The sequence below is a fragment of the Neopelma chrysocephalum genome, unplaced genomic scaffold, assembly GCF_003984885.1.
Source record: "Neopelma chrysocephalum unplaced genomic scaffold, ASM398488v2 Primary Assembly neopelma1_100, whole genome shotgun sequence".
In the NCBI taxonomy this organism is placed as follows: domain Eukaryota; kingdom Metazoa; phylum Chordata; class Aves; order Passeriformes; family Pipridae; genus Neopelma; species Neopelma chrysocephalum.
The window spans coordinates 1125331-1140214 of record NW_020897763.1 but is presented as its reverse complement, the minus strand read 5'-3'; the positions used below and the strand labels follow the sequence as shown (position 1 = coordinate 1140214).

Here is a 14884-nt window from a genome sequence, read left to right as displayed (position 1 = left end):
GCAGAGAAACAGGAGAGAGTGAGAGGAAGGTCAAACCCCTCCAGAGTTAGGACTGAGGGAACAACTGGAGCTGTGTCAGGGCAGGGTTAGGTTGGATCTCAGGAAAAGGTTCTTCCCCCAGAGGCTGGTTGGGCACTGAACAGGCTCCCCAGGGCAGTGGGCACAGCACCAAGGCTGCCAGAGCTCCAGGAGTGTTTGGACAACGCTCTCAGGGACAGGGTGGGATTTTGGGGTGTCCTGAGCAGGGCCAGGAGCTGGACTGGATGATCCTTGTGTCCCCCTTCCAGCTCAGGATATTTTATGGTTCTGTTATTCCTTTCCCTGCTGCCTGATGCCAACACATGGGTAATGAGCATTTACTACAGCCAAGGTCCTTTTCCTACGGTATTAAATGTCTGGTTTCCCACAGGATGTGTCCCCAGGAATACGGCTCTCGGGCACACGGTGGGATTTTGGGGCCGTCCCGTGCAGACACAGGAGCTGGACTTGGATGATCCTTGTGCGTCCCCTTCCAACTCAGGTTATTCCACAACTCTCAAACCCAACCGCTCGGCGCGTGAGTGATTGGAAAACACTCCAGGGGCACCTGGCGAGGGCGGGTCCGTGGGTGGGACCATCTCCGCCCCTCCCGCTGCCGCTGTGGCCCCGCTCCCGTCCCGGCTCGGCGTGGGGATGCCCGGCTGGGAGCGCCCGGCTCCGCCAGGATGAAGAAGCACCATCACCACTCGGTGCAGGGCACCTTCAGCCGCCTCTTTGGGAAGCGCCACTCCAGCCCCACCGCCACGTCCCTGTTCGCCACCAACCCGCCCTGGATCTTCACGCAGGAGGTGACCTCGGACAGCGCGGGTGGTACCGGTCAGTGTCCCCAAACCCGCCCGCCCCGGGGCTCGGGGGTGCGCGGCCACGGGTGGTGCGGACCGGGAAAAGGGTGGGAAAAGGGTGGGATGGGGACAGGGAGCGGCGGCGGCTCATCCACCGCCCCTTGGGAAGCTCCGCGACGCGCTCGGCGGGCCCGGGATGCGCAAACCAGGAGGGTCCGCCTCGGCGGGCTCGCCGCTCTCCGGGAGGTTAAACCCGACTAAAACAGGCTGCAAAGTCGTTGTGAATCTATTTGTTTGCTTCCCCGTCGCTCTTTCCCACGCCATGTTTGATCCGCGCCTCCCCAGCTTTTAGTTATTTACTCATAAACCTGTTTTCTCGCAGCGCTGGGGGGAGCTGAGGGTTGCATATTCCTCGGGATTTATTTGTGTTTCTTTGTGGTTTTAATTGCAATACGGTGCCCTGGAGGCTCATGGAGGAGGGAGCCAAATTAATAGTAATGGAGCCAGGTAGATAGAAGATAGCAGTTTGTGGATGGAGTTTGGTGGCTGTAAGAGCCCAACAAAGTCTTCCAAGATTAAAAAAAAGTGGAAGCGCTGCCTGCTGAGCTGTGCAGGGTGAAGTATTGTCTGTGAAAGCAACTGCAAGGTGGTTACACCCCAAAGGCCAAGCTGCTGAAACCAAGATAAAATGAAAATGTGACAGGGAGTTTCGTGCAGCTCTGCAACGCAGAAGGAAAATTGCTGATTTCTAACTGTCGTAAATCTGAGGAGGATTCAGGCTTCTCTCTGATGTGGTTTGGATTAAAAAAAAAAAAAAAAAAAAGAAAGAAAGTTGCTGTGTCTGCTTATTACAAGCCTGATTTCCGTGGCTGCAGTTCTGCAGTACAAAAGCATTCCGTTCAGGTGTGGGTCGGATTGCAAAGGAAAAGCCGGGAGTGCTGAAAAAGCCGGGAGTGCTGAAATCTGAGCCTAAAGAGGAGCTATTGAATCAATCCCGAGCATCCTCTTGGTGCTTCTGTCCTTAGTTTAGTTTGTGGAGGGTGGTGTGGCACCCCAAGGCTGGGTGACCCCGTTTGGAGTGGTGTGAGGAATGGTGAGCTCACAGCTCAGTCCAAGGGGCAGGTTTTATTGCACCTGAGTATCCACAGCTCCACAGTCCTACCCGGGGAAGCCCCATCCCTGGCCCTGTTTCTGGAATATTTCCTGCATAGCTTCACGCCACCACCGCTGCTGCTGCTGCCAAGAGGAGTCCACTGCTCCTGCTAATCCCCACCTTAGTTTCTCATACAAAGTAAACACAAGTTGAGCAATGTGGAATGGGTGTAGGTTTGCATGTCCCTGACTCAGAGATTCCTGAATATAGTGACTGATGCCGCCTCCTCGTCCTCCTCCTCCTCGCTGGGAGCTGCAGATACCCCGGTGCCAAACCTGGTGCCAAACCTGCTGCACCTACTCCAGGTGATGCAACCCCCGAGGAGGAAGAGGTTCCATTACATGCTTTGCAAATTGTTTATTGAATTTCCCGTGGCTGAGCGGACACAAATGTCTCCAGGACAGGCTGAATGTCAAAAAGTGGCCGGAGCAGGGCCAGTCATTTGAGGGCAGCCGCTTCCAACAGCCTCCCAGGCTGCCTTTCCTGATCCCTCCTTCCAGGAAACGAGGCTGGCAGAGCACAGGTCTTACTGGTGACAGGCTCTCAGCAGGCAAGTCCTGTTTATCTAGCAAAGAAAACACAACTACAAGCACTTCATTTTACTTTAATTAAAAGCATTCAGGTTAGAGATGCTTAGTAATCTAGGATCAAAGTCCTTGTGATCTTTAATCCAGTTTCTCACTGAGTTTACCCAGTGACTTGTTTAATATAAAACTCCCATCGTTTCAAGTCTCAGAACTGTTCTATCACTGCTCCACAAAGCTGTCTGAGTCCAAACTCTTGTAGTGCATTGGCCTTAATTCTTGCTACTTACTCACTGAATGTGGGGTCACCCATAAAATTAATCATCACAGAGTGGTTTGGGTTGAAGGGACCTTAAAGATCATCTTGTTCCACCCTCTTGCCATGGGCAGGGACACCTTCCACTATCCCAGGTTGCTCCAAGCTCTGTCCAACCTGGTCTTGGACACTTCCAGGTTCATTGCTGGGTTCTCTGCCCTGCTTGGGGCTCCAGCAGCTCCTCCCGTGTGCTCGGGCCCCTCCCAGGCAAGGAAGTGTTAAACCCTTGGGAGAACCACACTGACTGAAGTGCAGGCTGATTAGTAGTTTGAAAGCTGTTGTAAAGAATCCCTTGTAGTGGGAGAAGTTGGGGATAAGGGAGAGGAAGTTGTGACTGCCTGTGAGGACAGTGGTAGCACAATGGCCACTCCTGGGTGTATCCCAGCCCAACCTGTGGTGTAGTGGGTGGGAGAAAGGAAAAGCTTACGTGCTTGCTGGACTCAGTGGCATGTTCCAAGGCTGTGTGGAATTCATCTGCCTCCAAACCTGTAAGTTCAGCAGAGGCTGTGCTTGCTCATGCCCAGCCCCTGGTGTGGTCAGGTTCTTCATTCCAGGTGTTCATGCAAGTGCTTTCCTTTCCATGGGATGCCCACAGAAGCGTTTGCCCTCCTCTTGTTTTCCACTAGACTTGGTGTAAAGGTGTTCCCTTGGGAGCTTCCTCCTGATGTCTGCCCGTCCCAGGAGGGCAGAGCCTTGGTGACCAGCTCAGCTGTGTGCCATGGCAGCCTGGGGTGGGGTGGGGACCCCAGTCACTTGACAGAAACTGTTTCTGTGCCTCACACTTCAGCAGGGGGAGCAGCTTTGAGGACTCTGCTCCCAGACTTTTGAGGTGGGCAAAAAAAAGAAAGCTGTTTACTTGTTGGTGTCTGCCTTTTGGGGTGGAGGGGGAGGTTGGTTGTTTTTTCCTTCTCCTACACCTCCCTTCTTCCTTCTTCACTATCAGACTCTGCTGGGAGGGAACCTTCCTGCAGAGTTTTCTCTCCAATCACAGCCATTTTGTTCCTTTCCCCCTCCTTTCACAAACCCTCATATTTTCTTTAATGTCTGTCTCCTTGGCTACGAGTTATTTGTGTATCTCCTTCCAGCCAAGGTGGGGTTTACATGCTTCAGTATTTCTGCCTGTTAATTCATGCTGTTAATCAGACACAAAGGACGTAATTAAATTAATTTTATGAGCTTTATTCACTGTCAGAAATAAACCAGGCCCAGAAAGGTGTGGTTCAAGGTGAAAGCACAGGGCTGGGAACCAGGAGCAGCCGATGGCTTCTCCTGCTTGTAACACTCTACACAGAGCAGAGTGAGGAAGGACAGGAGCTCTCCCTCTTTCTGTTCAGCTCTCCTGCCTCCTTCTACTCTGCCTCCCTCCTCAATTCCAGCTGCTGACGGATCAGCTAGGGTTGCATCCTGCTTCTGAGCTGGTTTGTGTCACCTCTGTGCACACCTGCCCTGCTCTCCTGGGGGTTGGATCCTCCCAGCACTGCAAAGGGATGATCCAGTTGCTCCTGAAGCATTTTCCTGCCCTAAATGTAATCTGGGAGGGGAGTGAGTTGAGTGCTTGTGCTAACTTTTAACCCCCCCCGGGGTAGATTTAAGTTATCTGCTAGTTGGAATCAGCCCTTCAGAATCGATTTTGGCACCTGGGCTCACTCAATTCCGTCATCCGGAGCTCTGGGAGGGCTCTTTGTGCCATGCAGGTGTGTGACAGGGTTGTCAGGGCCTGTCCTGCACACCTGGGACCTTTATCCCTCTGTCTTCAACTCACCCCCCTGAAAAAAACCCAGACTCTGCTCAGAATCTGGTGGGTTCTGCACATTCCTGGGAGCTGATGCAGCAAATTCTCCACAGCGCTTTTTAAAATCCGGTGCTGTCCAGCTTTTTTTTCCCTGTTTCCCAATCCCAGGGCTGGCTGCTAACAGTCCTCTCTTCCCCTCAGGTGATGTGATCGAGGTGTATTACGGTGACAATCGCTTTGGGACAGTGACAGACTCTGGCACAGCAACACTTAAACCTCGTCCCAGGGTCCGGCCGCTGCTGACTTTCCTACCCCTGGTGAGTACCCGGCTCACTGCTGGGATCCATTGCAACACCGTGGTGGAACTGGGGCCCAGAACCAGCTGGGCTGGCTGCTGCTCTCATCCTCTACCCCAGGGGAGAGAATAAATGAAAAGCAAAACCACTCTGTAATAACACTGGAGAAGGAGGGATTAAGAGGTGATGTGAGTTCAGGGCTCGTGTTGGACGCAGGGAAGGTACTCGGGGGAGAGGCGTGAGCATCATCAGACTTGCATTTTCAATTAAAAAAAAAAATTGCTGAGCATGTAGATGATAAATCAGGCTTGCACTGCAGTTTATCCAACCACTGCTGGCAGTATCTCTCCTGGAATCAGGCATCTTGCTGGAGACAGCAATAGCAGAGCTGTGTCCTGTTGCAGCAGAGGAACAAGGAGATGATGCTGCAGGTGTGCAGGGGGTGATTTTTTTCAATCTCTGTATGAACAAACCCATTCCCTGAAGAGCTCCCAGTGCTCCAGCAGCAGCTGGATGCAGGGACTGGAGCAGCAAGGGGCCAACACAGCCAGACCAGAGGGCCTGGGGGTGGCTTTGAATCCAGATACCACACTTGCTTGTGGCTGGCTTTGAGGTTCCACTGCTGTGTGTGCTGAGCAAGCTCTACTCCCCCATGCACCACACCTTTCCAGGGGTCTTATTCCCTGAAGAGCACAGTGAGGAGCAGGATTCGTAGAATCATGGAATGGTTTGGGCTGGAAGGAACCTAAAATCGCTAGACCAGGTTGCTCAGAGAGATTCTGGAGGTGTTAGGAGCTGAGTCTGAATTGATACCCTGTCAGTGGAGACAGTATAACACTTCAAAGCTTTTGGTCTTGATGAGGAGATCCTCTCCAAGAGCAAGGGGTGGTTTTCCCTGTGCACCCCTGTCCTTCAGAGCAGCCATCACCTTCAGGAGAAAATGGGCTGGTCTGGTGATACAATGAGGTGTTCATGGGGTCGTGCTGGTGTTATCTGAAGGACAAAGCAGGAGGGGAGTTTATTTATCTATTTGAAAGCATAATTGGGAAGTTATGGGGTTACAAAGGTGTTGTTCCCTCTGTGATGCCTTGCAAAAGATTCCCAGCAGGTGAAAAACCTCATCTGGGATCCAGGACAAGTAACCATAGGACTGTGCCTGAAAAACTCCTCTCCAGCAGCACAGGTTTGGAGGTGTGACTATATCAGCAGGGTTTTAAGGTGCAGCTGGCCTTTTGCATTTTTTTTAAAGCTTTCAAATGCTTTGCTAGTGGAAGTGTGTGTGGTAGAGGAATTAACAACTGGAATGCCTCTGGGATAAATCCTGAGGGTTGTCACCCAACCCGCAGTGCCCACAGGGGCACAGCCAACCCTGGGGCTCTTTTGCCCTTGTGAGGGTCCCTCACAAACCTGAGCTTCTCTTCTGACAGTGACAGGTTTTACTGAAGAAATTAGCAGGAACAAGCCATATTTTTAAGGACCAGCCTGTGCTGGGTGGTGTTTGCACTACTTTGACGAGGTTTGATTATGATTTGATCTGGCACAGACGCTTCTGCTGCCACGTCCATACCTGCACTGGGCTGTTCTGCAGCTCCTGCCTTAACCCTTTCCTCCCACCCCCCCTCTGAGGAGCAGCTCAGTGAGTCAGGAGGATGAACACACCCTGCCCTGCAGCTCCCTGTGCCTCTGCACCTGGCAGCTCTTCCCACGTGGAGCACTTTCCTTCCCTGTGGATCACCTTTGGCTGTCCCAGCCAGGGATTGCAGGAGGAGGGGGGTCCCACCACGTCCCTCTGAGCCCCTTGGCTTCCCCAGCACTGCAAGTGCAGGCAGGGCTTTGGCATCCTGGGGGAATAAATTCCTCCAGCCAACCACCAAACTTCCCTGGCTCAGAAACAAGGAGTTCATTTCTGGAGGAATCATCGACCTCCCTGAGACCCCAGGATGCTCAGCAGTTGTTATTTTGGGGTGGTCTTTTTAACAGGTAACCTCAAACCTTGTTCATTTAATGGGTGGGAAGAGTCCTGAGAGAGCAGGGACCACGAGGACAGGCAGGCTCCCTTCACTGTGTGGGAAAAAAATTCTCTTTTAAATTTAGAAAGATGGCATAAACTCATGGAACAAAGAAACTGTATCAACAAGGAAGAATTTATTCAGCGCACTGGGTCTTCCTCTCACCAAGTTTCCGGGGAGAAAGACCCCTTGGGTTTAAATCTCATGCATTTTATAGTTTTACAAAATCCTACCCTTTTTCAGATAAGTTTAATATATTCATTTTTGCCTAAAAAGATTTCTTTTTCTCTGAAAAGAGGCTTTTCCTTCCTTCCAATTGGCTGTGAGGCATCCTCTTTGAAAAATGATGGATTTCCTTTGTTCTTAGCCCAGAGAGAAAAAGAAACCCCTATGTTCAGAATTTGCCAAGTGGCCCAGAAAGATTTTAATTTTTAGGAACTTTATATTTCCCTTATCATGGCCAAAAAAGACCCTGGTACCCAGTCCAGTTTGGAACTTGGACACCTTACAACTTCACGATACGCATTAAAAAAACTTATTTTATTTCTCATGACTGGGGACATCTGACTTTGTTCCAAGGATGAAAAGTGATTCCTGGTGGTTCCAGTGAAAGCTTCCCCCCCACGGGATCCTCGGCGTGCACGAATCTGATCCGGGTACCACGAACTGGAAATGCAGGTTCCTGGCACAGCACCCTGAGCCTGCTCTGAATCAGCTGGAGGTTTGCAGGGCTGGTCACACCCCGAACAAGCAAACGCAGGGAACAATCTTCCCAGCCATCTCTGGAGACTGGCAGCGTGCTGGGGATGCTTTCCATTTCAGGAGCCAGCTCATGACGTGGGGATGGGTGGTTTTTTCAGAGGGATGCTGAGCGTTAGCGACTGCAACAGAAGTTTTTGGTGTGAAACAGGCTTGCCCAGTTCGAAATGACACGTCCAAAATTACCACTTCATTTATGAAGTGCAGACTGTTTCCTCCAGCTTTGCATAGCTCTCTTCCGACTGTCAGTCCCCTTCCACTCCTCTCCAAACAGGTGATGCATATTCTGCTTTGAATTCAGTGCTCAGACATCTTTGTTGCCCTGTAAATGAGCAGGTATCCTCGGTGTGCTCTGGCAGCAGTGGATTTCCATAGCAAATGGGAGCTGCTGGGGTTTTTTTCTTTTGATATCTCATTACTCTGGACAGTGTCATTATTGGCTCTTGAAATACCTCTGTTGGCCTTGACCTTCCCTCTGACTTTCAGTTGAAGTTAAGGATCTTTCTTCTACCTTGTCCTGTATCTTTAGGACCAGTAAAGAGGTCTCAGATTTTACATATATATATAAAAAGATATATATAAATATATAAGTATATATAAAAGGAGATCTCTCTCTATATATATAAAGATAGATATATAGCTAGATATTAAAGATACAAGGCCCACCTAGCCTGGTGTTTTGCCACTAACAGATCTGTCCTGATACCTTAGCAGACCTTGGCTTCTCCATCAGCAAAATATTCTCTGATCCATCCTGCAATCCCAGGAATGTGAATTCCCACTCACTCACTCCTGGCTCACCAGTAACTGGCTCATTCCCGTGTGGTTATAGAGGATCCTTGGTCATCTGCAGGGTGATGGATGTAGCAAGAGAAATATGTGTATTTTCTTATTGTTTTGTCCAAAGCTGGAGCATTCCAGGGCTCTTCTGCAGGAGCCCAGGCTGCTGCTGTTAAATCAGCTCTGCCCATCAGGCATCTCCTGAGCTCCCCAGGCCAGGGCTGTGTGAAACCTTAACGTGCTGTCTGAGCCTGGAAGGGGCTGGATGAATAAACCCAACTTGACCTTTGCTCAAGGAGACTTTGGAATCCCGTAGCAGCCTGATGTAAAAATGGTGATAGTGGCAGTGAAAGGCAAAGGGCAGGGGCTCAATCATTATCCAGGCTTTTGTATGCAGGAAACCACTCAGGGAGAGGGGCAGGCTGATGGCAGGATAATGTTTCCTTTGTAAGGGCTGTTAACAGTGCAAACAGCTGCCTGAGGGGAGCAGGAGTGCAACAGGGTGGACCTGGAGCCTGGGAATGGGACAGGATGTCCCCAACCACTGCCCGTGGTGTCTGCGAGTTTGTGCTGCTGACAGAGTGTCATTGCATGGAATCAGAGAATATCCTGAGCTGGAGGGGACCCACAGGGATCGCTGAGTCCAGCTCCTGGCCCTGCACAGGACACCCCAAAATCCCACCCTGTCCCTGAGAGCGTTGTCCAAACACTCCTGGAGCTCTGGCAGCCTTGGGGCTGTGCCCACTGCCCTGGGGAGTCTGTTCAGTGCCAACCACCCTCTGGGAGAAGAACCTTTCCCTGATATCCGACCTGACCCTGCCCTGACACAGATCCAGCTGTTCCCTTGGGTCCTGCCACTGTTCACAGAGAGCAGAGATGGGAGCTGCCCCTCATGAGGAGCTGCAACCTCCAATGAGTCTCCCCTCAGTCTCTTCTTCTTCAGCTGAACAGACCAAGTGCCCTCAGCTGCTCCTCACATGGCCCCTCCAGACCCTGCACCATTTTCATATCCCTGCTTTGGACACTCTAATAGTTTTATATCTTTGTAGCACCCAAAATTGTCCTCAGGACTCGGTGTCTCACAGTGCTGGTATGTGACAGTCCAGCCACTGCCTCACTTGTGTCTGTGCCTGACCCAGCACCAGTTTGTGTTTGCACATGGGAGCATTAGTGGACGTTCCTGAGCCACTGCAGGCCCTTCAGAGCAATCCCAGCAGTGAGTCACTGGGGGAAGGAGAGGCTTTCTGCTCCTGGCAGGTGTGTGAGGTGGAGCCCTGATCAGCTCTCGGGGTGAGTCAGCCTGCCGTGGGTCTCTCACGCTGGGTGGCTGTAATTACCCAAAGTGCCCTCACTGGAGGCATCCCCACGGATGTGTGGGCTGCTGAATTGCACGGTCCTGTGCCAGCTAAAGGCACTGCTGAGTTTTCAGCCTGAATGTGAAGGGAGTAATTGAGAGTGGAGCACAAACCACACAAGTAGCAGTTTTCCCCGGGGTGTTCAGATATGCTGGTGCCGGTCTCCCAAAAAGCTGGAGGTCTGTCTGTGACTCCAGCGTGGTGAGTGTGTGTCTGTGGTGTGAGCTGGCAGTGCTTGCTGGAGAGCAAGACCCACAGAACCCAGGGGAGCTGTTCAATGTGCTTGGTGCAGGGATGGTGAGAGGCCAGTGCTGCTGCTGGTGGGCTGGGGAGCTCTGAGGTGGGATGTAAATAGCCATGCTCCTCTCCAGCCCCTCTGCACCTGACCACAGGGAACTGTGGCCACGGCTCGTGCAGCCTTCATCACTTGACTCACCTGTCAACAGCAGCTTCCACAGGGACCTCCGTGTCTTGGGAAGATCTGTCAGGCCCCTGTTTGCGTGGACAAATAACCAGCTGCTTGTCAGCCCTTCTCTCTGATACCCTGGGCGTAAAACTAACAGCTCTGTTTTTTTAACTCTTGCAGAATGCCCAAGAATCCCATGGGGTGGCTGTGCCAACACCCTCAGTGCCAGAAGACTTTGAGGAAAAAGCAACTCTTGGTAAGGGATCTTCTCTGCAGAGTCCTGGCCAGCACAAAGTGCTCAGCAGGGCCGTGCCCTCGGGGCAGGAAGTGTGTGTGGATGGAGCTCTGGAGCAGACAGTCTGCTCCTGAGAGTTCCATGCCAAAATAGAGCCTACTATTAATTATTTTTTGAAGCCATTGGAAATGAATTAATTTCCAAGGGGTGAGGCATAGTGACTTTAAACAAGCTGAGCAAGAGGCTGGCTCTCTGGGGGGACCACTGGCCATGGCAGTGCTGGTGGAGAAGGTGCTCACACCGTGGTGCTCTCACTCCTTTTTCCAGGCTCTGGCTCCCGGATCAATGGCAACTACCGGATGTACAGCTCCGTGGGGGACCTGCGCCCACAGGCTCTGGAGGGGGATGACCTGGATGAAGACATCCCCCCACCACCATCAGTACCCCCACCGCCCCCTCCAACAGCACCTGCGCCCGTGCCACCCCCTCCGGCCTCGCCGGTCCCTCCACCCCCCGAAGTGCTGCCGCCACCGCCGCCTCCGCCACCCGAGCTGGTGCCACCCCCTCCTACCATGGCAGCTCCGCCACCTCCAGCCTCTGCCCTGTCCTCCCCCGGCACACCAGCTCCTCCAGACTTCATCCCCCCAGCCCCACCGGGTGCCTCGCTGCTCGTCCCGGACCCGGCGCCCTTCACCTCCGGCATCTCCAAGTGGAAATCCGAGACGGTGCTGAACACGAGGCAGGCGGATGCTGAGGGGCCTGTCCGCCCTGCTGAGCCCGGGGTGCCCGCTGCCCCCAGCCCCAAGGAGAGCCTGCAGCCCAAGCACTGCCCCGAGCCCCACCTCACGTTCCCCAGGTCCTTCAAGGTGCCCCCGCCAGCCCCGGCCCGCTCCTCCTCCATCCCCGTGCAGGAGAACCAGCCGGTCCGGCAGGAGCCCTTCCCAAGGCAGCCGCACTCCCGGCCCCCCCTCCCGCCCTGCTTCACCATCAGACCCGCGGCCAAGGCTCGTGGAGGGGGAGAAGCTGAGCAAAGGAAACCTGCCACGAAGCCAGCTGTGCTGACACCCCCAGCTGTGCTGACACCCCCACCCCTGAGCCCCAAGCCGGGCCCAGGGCTCAGCCAAGGGGCGAGTCCCGCCGGCCGCCGGTCCCCTCTGCCCGAGGTGGAGAAGATTCCCCCGCTGAAAACAGCCGGGAGAGACTCCCCTCCAAAACCTGAGCCTCTCACTGCCAACGACCTGGATCTGCCCCCTCCGGACTACCCGACCTGTGAGGATGACTGGAAGGACGCCAACAACCTGAACCAGCTGCGGCATGAGCTGTCGGCCCTGCTGCGCTCCCCGCGCAGGGAGGAGAGGCCCGTGGAGAAGCCGGCTGCTTCCCAGCCCACCGACAGCAGGACCAGCCGTGCTGGCAGCCGGGAGCCCGCTGTCAGTGAGCCCCAACCTGCTGGGAAGGACATGGGGTTACCTAAGGGAGGGGACAGCGAGAAGAAAGAGGTGCCCAGCAGCCCCCCCAGCACCAACGGGGGCTCTCCCAGCGCAATGGTCACCGCTCCGGAGAGCGACCCTGCCACGCACACCCGCAGCGTGATGACCATCAGGAACGAGCTGGAGGCTGTGCTGTCCCTGAAGAAAGAGGGGAAACCTGCCCCAGGGCTCGGGGGCCAGAAGCAGGGCACTGAGAATGGCATCAGCACCCCACATGTGAGGAAGAGCCCCCCCGACCTGAGGAAGGGCCCCCCTGAAGCAGGTGACTCGCTGCTGCCAAAGCCGGTCCCGAGCCCGCTTCCAGCACCAGTGGCTGCTGTGGAGAAGGATGAGACAGATCACGAGGACCATCCCACTCCTACCACTGGCAAGGCCACAGAGGACTTGACCCCTGCTCCTGGGTCCCTCAACAGCAGCCTGAGCCCCCCAGACCCACCTCAGGGACCAGCAAAGGAGCCCCCTGCTCCCACCTCCGCCTCGCCCCCCGTCTCCCCCGCAGAGAGCTCGGCACCACAGCCCAGCACGGCCGTGTTCCAGTACAAAGTGCACCGGGCTGGGGCCAGCTCAGCCGAGCCTCCCTGTGCCCCAGGCTCAGCTGAACCACCCGACCCTGGGAGCTCAGCCAGGAGCCCCCCGGGCGCCTCTGGAGCGGGGCAGGAGGAGGTGCTGATCCACCCGGTGACGGGGGAGCGGGTGGAGCGGGGGTCCCCCATGGCCCTGCTCCTGGCGGCCCGGCAGCGCGCCCAGCGGGGCCGCCAGGGCGGGGACGTGGGGTCTGCGCTGCGGGCGAAGCCACCCCTGAAACTCAGCAGTGCCTCGTCGGACACCACCTCCACCAGCTTCTTCCGCCACGAGTCCAAGCCCTACTCCTTCACCGTGGTGCCCCGGCCGTCTGCAGCAGGTTCAGCAGGGCCTGGATGGAGCAAACCTCCCTCCTTCTCCAGCTCCTCGGACCAGGGCCGGGATGTGCGGGCGGTGGGTGAGGCACAACCCCCCGGCCTGCCCGGGCACCGACGAGCCGCTGCCTCCAGCCTGCTCCGGGGCCTCCTGGACTCCGGGCAGCCAAACCAGCCCATCCCATCCCGCCACGCCGTGCCCAGGGAGGAGGAGAACGGGGAGACGGCGCTGGACTACGGGATTATCCCCCCGCCCCCCGAATTCAGCAACGAGGCGGACGAGGGTCCCCTCCCGAGCCGGGAGGAGAACCGCAAGTGCCCCAGCTTCCCCGACTGCAGCCGGGGCGCGGAGGAGCCGCGGTACTTCAGGTGGCCTGGCTACGGGGGCCGCTACGGGGGCAACCACGAGGCGCCAGCCCCGCTGCCCTCAGAGAAGAGCCGGAGGAACGGCGACTTGACGCCCCAGTTCCCGGATTACAGCAGCTCCAGCGGCTACTCCAGCAGCGGCCCAAACCCCCGCCCGCTGATCAAGAAGCGCCTGTACGTGTCTGAGCCTGACAGCTCCTACCCCCGGGCGGCCGCAGCCCCCCGGGCCACGGGCACCCTCTCCTCCTACGGCCCCGGGGGGTTCAGCGCCGTGGGTGGGGAGGGGTCCCGCCGCCTGGGCCCTGCCCTCAGGAACGGCCCCTCGGGGGTGCAGGGCAGGCGGCCGTCCGTGGATGCTGCCGGGAAAGCCGCGGTGTACGGGAGCGCCGGGGCCGACGCCAAGTACAAGGGGCAGAACGGGGATTTCTCGCCCGCCGGAGTGCTGGCAGCCAGCAGGTACGTGTGTCCCCCTCAGCTGAGCCTTCCCTGTCCTGGGTGTCCCTTGGATTTGGCCCCAGAGCTGCACTGAGGCTCCAGAGAAGTCGTTGCCCCTTGGGTCGTGCGCTCGCTGCCAGCTGGGATCTCCTCCCCCCACCGCATGACTGTCCATGACTCCTCTCTAGTCCCAGCTGTGACCTTGCTCCCAGATGGTCCCAGTGGGTGCCCACCTCCCCCTCCTCCCCACATCACTGAGTGGAGACACAAAGCCACAAAAATCACCCTGCTCCCCTAGAACAAGAATAAAATACATAATCGCAATCCTGACTAAAACCAAAGGGTTTCTTTGGCTTTCAGTGACTTTCCCTCTGTTTTCCCTGCAGACCTGCCCACGGCAGCCCCCAGTACGGCGGACCCACCAACACCTTCACGGTCAGGCCCGGGACACGCCAGCCCATCTCCTACGCCTACCAGAGCAGCCACCGGTAGGCTCGTCCCCAGGGCTGCTCTGCCACCTGCACCCGGCTGGGAAGGGAGGAGAAGGTGCCTGGCATGGTCCTTTCCTTCTCCCATGGGCCCCAGGGACAGTCCCAACCCAGCCAGCAAACGTGCTGCTTGAAACTACTGCTGGAGAAGGTGGGGGATGACCCTGGGACTCGGACTTTTGTCTCAAAAGACTGTCATGGAGAGTAAGTTACTGCCTTGTTACCTGAGCAAACGTGGTTTGCCTTTTTCCCCATTTTCCCCTTGGATTGTTTTCAGAATTGCAGCCTGATAGGTCGTCTGAGAAAGCCAAAGAGTGTCCTTAGTTCTCTTTGAAGAGCATCACCACTGGAAAAGTTGGTTTGGGATTGGTTTTTTTTGAGTTGGTTTAACTCCAACATGCTTGGGAGTAGGGAGAAACCAACTGGGAGATGTGCATTATGGAAGCAAGCCAGTGTATAGCTCAGGGTAGGGGGATTAAAATAAGAGTGTGAGGCCAATGGGATAGAAAGAGAGTTTAGGATGTCCAGATCCTGACCTCTTCCATCCCCACCTCCTTCAACAGCCTGGAGCAAATCAATTATGCTGATGCCTTACAACAGCTCCTGGCTGTCAGGGCCTGCCCTCCTCTTCCAGGGAGCAGCTTTGGGAGCAGGGGCCTTGCTTTGCTGTGCCTTTTGGTCACTGGAAATGTCTCTGTTGGTAATTATTCCTCATGGAAGGAGGCTGTGAGGCCTGGATGGATGGCTCTAAAGCCCTTTGGAGACTTAGGATGTGGAGCAATCCTTCTTTTCTTTTCAGCTGGTGGGTGCCAGTGACTTGCCA

At 55.4% G+C, this 14884-nt stretch overlaps 1 protein-coding gene and 1 long non-coding RNA gene across 2 annotated transcripts; one reads left to right on the top strand and one right to left on the bottom strand.

Moving 5' to 3' along the window:
* Nucleotides 1-659: 659 nt before the first annotated feature.
* CUNH6orf132 (chromosome unknown C6orf132 homolog) lies at nt 660-14373 on the top strand. Its single transcript, XM_027695120.1, has 5 exons — nt 660-855; nt 4748-4863; nt 10332-10407; nt 10714-13594; nt 13960-14373. Exons 1-5 carry the CDS (start codon nt 705-707, stop codon nt 14063-14065), a joined length of 3330 nt encoding a protein of 1109 aa, XP_027550921.1. The 5' UTR covers nt 660-704; the 3' UTR covers nt 14066-14373.
* LOC113973250 lies at nt 8013-8428 on the bottom strand. Its single transcript, XR_003536175.1, has 2 exons — nt 8277-8428; nt 8013-8133 (listed from the first exon to the last, which is right to left on the bottom strand). It is a non-coding gene; the product is annotated as an uncharacterized LOC113973250 (long non-coding RNA).
* Nucleotides 14374-14884: the final 511 nt, after the last annotated feature.